The sequence below is a fragment of the Gymnodraco acuticeps genome, unplaced genomic scaffold (assembly GCF_902827175.1).
Source record: "Gymnodraco acuticeps unplaced genomic scaffold, fGymAcu1.1, whole genome shotgun sequence".
Taxonomy (NCBI): Eukaryota; Metazoa; Chordata; class Actinopteri; order Perciformes; family Bathydraconidae; genus Gymnodraco; species Gymnodraco acuticeps.
Window position 1 is genome coordinate 2,449,294 of NW_022991003.1, and position 7,945 is coordinate 2,457,238.

Here is a 7,945-nt window from a genome sequence, read left to right on the forward strand (position 1 = left end):
GAACCTTTGTAATGAATGGATTTGAATCAATTCCCCGATGAGTGTAACAGTGCCAATTTGCATCAGTCTTTCATCATTGTAAGTGGAGCAAAATGAAGTTGTTTTCTCAGACTTTCATTACTTTAAATATATATATAGTTTACTTTATTAATCCCCTGAGGCATTTCAAAACATCATAACTGCACCAAGAAGACTTCGCCTTTGGTTCGCTGGTCCATCGATAGAAAGAAGCCGGTGAGTCTGATGTGTGGTTTGGCTTTTATGCAGTATAGACTGCGGTATTGTATAACAGATACTTTTGTGAGGCTCACTTCTCCAAAATGCAGCACTTAGTGTGTTTGTAAGTTCATGAATGTCTAGACACACATCCTAAAGATCCGATTTAAACCAACTAAAGGCCTGAAAAACTGACAAAATAATTAGAAAACGAGATCAAAGAATAGACAGAAAGTGATACTCCACAAATCTTGCCAGATTACAGAAATATCTCTGGTTCTAACTGAAATGTTGTGGGTAACGTAACCTTCCTGTTTGTAATCTGGAATAAATGCTGATTCTGTGTGCGGAATAAATTAAAGAACATTGTTTGAGGAAATAAGGCCACAGTCAGTATCATGTCACAAATCTCTTCTGAATTTGTTTTCCTTTAAATGTTTTGTAGACTGTCTCGGTTGTCCACTCACAGTGCACAAAGCAAATACTAAACATCAGCTTTATGCATTGTATGACTTATTCAGATTCTTTTTATAAGAATTGTCCTAACACCTGATATTCAACTGATTACAAGTTTATAAAATTCGTCCAAAAAAAGTATGCATTGCTTCTGTTTGTGGGACCAGGAACCCCCAGCTGTAAAACACAATGGATTTACAGTCTATGGTCTGCACCCTTTTTATATAGTCTATATGGTCTGTACACTGTATGCACGTATATGGTCGGCACTCGGCATCCTTTATACAGTACAGCCTATGGTCTGCACCCTTTCCAGTCTATTGTCCACACCGTTTAGTGTTCAGGTCTATGGTCTGCACATTGTATGCAGGTATATGGTCGGCAGCCTATGGTCCGCACCATTTATATTAACTGTACAGTCTATGGTCTGCACGTTATATATATTATATGGTCTGCACCCTTTATATATACTGTATACAGGTATATGGTCTGCAGTCTGCACCCTTTATATGCAGTCTGTGGTCTGCACTCTTCATATGCAGTCTATAGTCTGCACCTTGCCTGCAAGAGGTAATCGTCATTGCGGGATTACCCACCTTTGACCTCCAGCATTGTCAACAGTAAGCTGCTCACTGAGATGCCACAGCGACCTCACCGAATCCACCAGCAGCAACCGGTTTGTCACATGACCAGCGTGCAGCTCTGTGTCTGCTGTGAGATCTTTTTTATTTCCGCGTTCACCGAGGCAGCGCCGGGCTGAATGAGTGAATGTGTTTGTACAGCTGTGTGTCTACCTTTCACGCCGCCAAACTGCGTCGCCTTGCGGGGGGATACTCACGCAATCGCATCGCCTTGACCCACGCTGCAGCAGGACCATGCTAACGCGGGTGAAATCGGCGGTGGCCAATTTTATGGGAGGTATGATGGCTGGTGGATCTAACGGAGACCATCCCGGAGGCTCGGACCTGCCGCTGAAATACCCGTACAGCAGACCGGAGTTCCTGGGTTTGTCCCCCGACGAGATTGAGTGCTCGGCGGATCACATTGCACGACCGATCCTCATCCTGAAGGAGACCAAGAGGCTGCCGTGGGCCACCGGCTACGCAGAGTGAGTATTTAACCTGTATGCGTCCATCTTTTCTTGCACAGCATCCTTTGGAAGTGAGCGATGAGATCACCCTGGATAAAGGCGTAAACATGAGCCCTTTTGTTGTTATTACTGCAGGATTCACGTGTGGAATAAAAATAAAATAGGCCCAGGTGCAGCAGCTTGCACACAAGCATATATTTCTATAGCTTACATCACAGTGTAAACACAGTTTCCTATAGGACGTGAAAACTAACAGATCTAGGCCGTAGGCTATAGTCTGTATTATTGTGATGGCGTACCACATGAAAACATATGATAAGCTGTCTGTTTTGCAACATCCTTGTAAAACAGGACATCTTAGTAATGGTTCCCATTATGAGCAATGAACTGAACCAACAAAGGTTTTATTTTGAATAGCAACAGCATGATTTATTGGCTCTTTGTATGAGACAAGGTAGGAAAGGTCTTACAAATAGTCACCATTTTGTACCCCTTTACATTTTTCATTGCTTATGCAGTTCAGTTTAGAGCCAGAAAAACCTGGCCGGGTCCTTTACATGTAACTAACATGGGACACACAGTAGATACTTGTAGAAAAGCAGGTTTGAAGTTTGACAACTGTCACCAGAATTGCATCGGACCTACTGTAAGATGATTTGTTTTATGAGGGATATCATTTTGAGCATACCTTATCAATTTGGCATCCTGAATCATCCTGTCAAAGCAGTAATATATCTAGGTTTTATTTTGAGAAGCAATAACACGTTTTATTAGCACTTTGTATATGAGGCTAGGCAGTAAAGGTCTTACAAATAGTCACTAGTTTTACCACTTTACCTTTTCATTGCTATAGTGTGTATTCAGTTCAGTGTCTAAGTAAAGCCAATAAAACCTGATCGGATCCTTTAGATAACTAACATGGTACATAGTGACCTATCTACTTGTAGAAAAGCAGGTTTGAAGTTTTGCTCATTCAATATTTGCCTTGTCAGACACAAACCATCCTCCTTCTACTTGAAAACTGACACCAGAATTGCTGTAAGATCACCTGTTTTATAATTGATATCACATCTTATGTGTGGGCGTACTTGATCTATTTGGCTCGTTGCATCCTCCTGCAAAGCTGTAATAAAGCAGGGCTGTGTTGTATTTTAAAAGGACATATTATAAACAGCGTTTAGTGCAGCAGCCTGACTCATGAAAAGCTAAGTTGTTACTTTGCTTCAGTAAACTGTGTAGTTAGTTCTGAGAGTGCAGCTGCAGAAAAATGGCATAGCATGAGAAAATGCAGACGTGGGGAAATGTTATTCTAACGTCAACAAACGCGAGAGGAAAGCCAGGAATGACTTGATTTGCATGCTAGTGGAAGAGCAGGGTGCACTACGCCACCTCAGGCTAAGATAAGAGCTGTTTCAGAAAAACAAAACCTTTTCACGTCATGTACTTTACACTTAACTTGGACAGGACACAATTCAAAAGTGGGATAAACTCTTGTTCTCTTCATCCTCTAACGCTCGAGAACACAGAGTCACAATCACTTCCACTCACGCAGTCCCGGATAAAGTATCACTGGTTGCTTTGGAGGTCAAAATTAAATCCTTCAGGCAATCCTAACAGTGTGTGACACAGCAGTTTGTTGGCATGAGTTCATACATTCACAAAGAAGAGTTAGAAAGCTCTGTTACATTTCCATGAGTGTCCTCTCCGTCAGTTTCTTTGAGTTGTTTAACTGATGACGTTACACATTCAGTAAGAAACTCACCCTATCTCTTTGCATCTAATGTTTCAACTTCACCAATCCAGTGTAGATGTCATCTTTAACACCACAAACGAGGTCAGTTTCACTCCCTCAGGCAATTGTTTTTCGTGTATAAGGTGAAAACAAGACATTTAACTTGCAGATAGAGAGATTATGATATTATTCACAACCACTATTAATTAAGGAGCTATGTTTCCTTTTCACAGATAATGGTTTGGAAAAGATTGTCAAAAATAGTGTAGGTGATGTATTTCAAATGATGGTTTTGTCTGACCTTCAGTTTAAAACCCCATTGAATTTGATTCAATGTTATGTAAAACACACAAAGCAGCAGCAAACCCTCACATTTCAGACACAGTTTTGCTTCATTCAATACTTTTCATTTTTAAATTTCTGCTGATCGAGTGGTTGATTATTTGAAAGTCAGAACTAAAACAGATCTAAGTGGGCTCTCCCTCCTACAGAATGAACACATCCTTTGAAATGGTTTGATCCTCATACCCTCCTCCCGCTATTCTTCTTTATGCTAATCTGCCATGAAGAATTTGTAATCTCAAGAAAGAAAAGAAAACCCTACACACTCATGTGTTCTTAAGTAGGTTGCATAATTTGAGTTATTATTAGAATTATTTCTAGTTTGATATTGAAACATTGCACTCATGGTACTGACGTGTCCATGTCTTGTAATAATAACTGAAAATATATGTTAATATACAGAACAATTGCACAGCCCTGCTTTGTGTGTGTGTGTGTGTGTGTGTGTGTGTGTGTGTGTGTGTGTGTGTGTGTGTGTGTGTGTGTGTGTGTGTGTGTGTGTGTGTGTGTGTGTGTGTGTGTGTGTGTGTGTGTGTGTGTGTGTGTGTGTGTGTGTGTGTGTGTGTGTGTGTGTGTGTGTGTGTGTGTTTGTGTGGTGTGTGTGTGTGTGTGTGTGTGTGTGTGTGTGTGTGTGGTGTGTGTGTGTGTGTGTGTGTGTGTGTGTGTGTGTGTGTGTGTGTGTGTGTGTGTGTGGTGTGTGTGTGTGTGTGTGTGTGTGTGTGTGTGTGTGTGTGTGTGTGTGTTTGGCAGAGCCTCATGAGCCATACTGGGGATTTGTCAACAGCTGGCTGACCAGCGGGCTTTGTCGTTGTGAAATCTCACTGCCAGTGGAGAAAACCTGAGCCCAAATGAGATGAAGTGATGTCAGGGTTAACAGGGTCCTTCACCGATGGGTCTCTCCAACTGATAACACGCCGGAATAGATACTGGCAGTGCAGTTGAACACTTAATTACAGCTTATTGGGTAGCACTGTGAAGGGCTTTAATGCCTGATTATCTTCAACTTTGCATCTATATATAAATCTTTTAGTTATATTTCTATTTATTATATTATAAAATGGAGCAACTTTCAAAAAACCCGATTTCCCTTCTGGAATAAAGGAACTATTTATATTCTTGTTTTGAATATTATATACAGCCTATATTTTCATTGAAGCAAGCATTGTTCAAAAGGAATCAGATAGGGGACTGTGTGCATTCTGACAATTTTAGTAAATACTAACAATCATGTCCAGATTATATGGGATAGTTGGCCTTTTTTACCTTTCTTATATTTTTTAATATCCTTGTATTTTTGTTACCCCCATTTGCAATACCTAAAGAGGGTTTTATAGTGCTAGTATCAGTAGAAATGGCTGAAAAACCAAAAGTTTGGGATCATGCAGGATGAATTCCACCTTCTTCTCTCTACTCTTTTCCCTTCATACCCCTTTCTTTGAGTGGGCCTCTGACTGAGCTTATCCTGGGTTATTGTGTTGCACCCTGTGGAGAAAGGAAGAGCAGTTGTGGCTCTATGAGGTTGATTCTGAGGCACAGTCTCTGAGTGCGTGCACTGTCAGATCCGGTGAGCACCATCATTTAAATGGATCAGTGGGTATTGCTCACCGCCCTCTCTTCTCCAGGCCTCCTTATTTAGACAGGCTACATTTACTGCTGCTTCTCTCTCCAGTCGCTTTCCACCCATCATGTGTTTTGTTCACATTGTTTAAAATGTGTTACTTCTGTGTATGTTTATTACTGAAGTCACACTTAAATGTGGCGTTTTACTGGAGTTCATTATATTGAGAGGTGTTATGTTCTTTGTTGTCCTTCCCATGTTATAGTGGTGTAGCTTATAAAGTGGCTACTGTGATCACCACCTTCAGATTAGTGTACACATACAACAGTCTGTTTAATACCCATTTCCATTTTAAACTGAAGTTTCCCTCACTCCTGGTTTCTTCCTCATAGTTCTTCGGATGCACTCAAAAGTGATCTATTAAGTGAAAACATTAGGACAATAATCATTAGTTACATTCCTAGCTACATTGACTTCTTAACCTGGTTTCGGTTCCTCTTATATTTTAAGCTGAACATCAATATGTATGTTGCCATACATATTCAAATATGTTTGCATAATTGGTCATAGCCTGTAACTTGTTTGCTCACGTTTTGTAGGGCTAAAGTGATGGGAAGAGAAAAAAGACGAGGGAAATTCCTCATGTAGAGCATTAGTAAAAGTTAGACATGGAGTATTCTGGGTTTTAGAACAAATAGATGCTTGATAATAGCATCGAAGACAGAGCATTTCTATCCAGTGATGAAAGGATTATGCCAAAGCCAAATGTTTTCTTATGAAGCAAAATGAAGAGGCTCACTAGGAACTCAGGGTGTCCGCGGGGTCTTAAAAAGTATTACAAGTTGATGAATCAATTTAGCGAAAATTAAGGCTATTAAAAAGTATTAAACGGCATTTTCCAAGGTATTACATTTTGTAGCTTGTTGTTAATAAGTATATAAATGGTCCAAAGAGGTTGTATTCTACAGTCTGCCTGAATGTAATCATTGCGTAGGTGTGTAGTGTGATTCTGTAGTTTATTGATGGCATCCCGTTGGATTTGACGTCATCTGAACAGGACATCGCGCGCTCACTGCTTGATAGCGCGCGAAGGTCAGTTTACGCCGGTTGTTAAACAACATCGTTATGGGGAAATGCAAGTCTGCATCCCAATTGTTGGAAGATAAGGAGGAAGGACAATCAATACTGCATATAGTCAATGTGAGGTAAAGTGTGTCGCCAATGTAATAGGTTAGAACTCAAAGTGGCGATGAGGTCTTAAAATGTATGGAAAGGGTCTTAAAAAAGGTCTTACATCTGACTTCAGGATTCCTGTATATACCCTGAACTGTTAGATCATGTTATCAATATTAGAGATTTAATTGGGTATCTAAATAGGATTCACCTCAGCTCCCCTTCTCCTCTTCGTCTTTCCTCTTTACCCCGTCCAACATGGTTGTTGGCGTAGGAGAGTGGTGGCACTAAGAGGTCAAATAATAAGTTGTGACAAAGCTTTCCCAGCCATTCACTTATTCTTTCTGACCCAGGACCAATATAATCCTGAAACCTCAGCGGCGGTCGCATCAATACTTAATCAACATGCAGGTCTGTAGGCTAAACACTATAGCATCACAACTGCTCACTTTATGTTTTGTCTGCAGGTAAGCTTCACAGTGAGAGGGTATGAAGACTGTAATTTGACATTCTCAGTATTAATATATCTAAGTGAAAATAAATAAAAGCTTCTGCTTAACATTGGTCATGGATTTACAATATAGCGAAGGGTTGAACATGTTTTAAACACAGAACAGCTATTAATATGCATGTCTTCATGTCCTTCTCTGTTTTAATCGTACAGTAGGTCAATCCATTTCTTTGTTCCTGGTAGTGTTTCACTCTGGAGGAGCTAAATGAAGTCAATGTTACCACTCAACTGTGGAGAGGAAGCACATGAGCAGCACTTTTTATGTACAAAGCTTCCCAGTGCTCAATCACATGATACAGCACATGTTTTTGTGTTTCTGCTACATCAACACGCCACATCGCTTTGAGGCAGAAAAGACGTAATGCTGTTTCAGTTCAGTGCCAGTTAGCCCTAACGTGTAGTTTAAATATGAGTTACCATTGAAAGAGAATGCTATAATCACATGGATCATCTTTATTGGTATCTTACATGATGTGCTGGAGGATACTGAGATGTTGCAAGAGTATACAACCACACAACTAGGAAACAAGTAACTTGAAGAATACAGCAAGAAAGAAAACAGATAGAATACAAGAATACTTTTGAAGGAGGACATATTATGCTTATTTTCAGGTTCATTTTTGTATGTAGTGTCTCTACTGGGACATGTCTCCATGCTTTAATGTTCAAAAAGGTCTTTATTTTTCGCATACTGTCTGTGCTGCAGCACCTCTTTTCACCCTCTGTCTGAAACCAGCCCAGTCTGCTCTGATTGGTTAGCTGGCCGACTGTGCTGTGATTGGTCAAACCCTTATAGATGGACTTCGCCCTTAGCATATCACGTGCAATGTGTTGGAGCGCTAGACAATAGAAGCATGAGTGTAAACA

The 7,945-nt window shown here is 40.4% G+C and overlaps 1 protein-coding gene across 1 annotated transcript in view; it reads left to right on the forward strand.

Annotated features, from left to right (window-relative positions):
* Window positions 1-1,427: 1,427 nt before the first annotated feature.
* LOC117559391 (protein phosphatase 1H-like) overlaps window positions 1,428-7,945 on the forward strand; it is a 29,391-nt gene continuing 22,873 nt past the window's right edge. Inside the window, 1 exon segment of the mRNA XM_034236148.1 lies at window positions 1,428-1,780. Within this exon segment, the coding sequence (XP_034092039.1) occupies window positions 1,548-1,780 (233 nt within the window). The 5' untranslated portion in view covers window positions 1,428-1,547.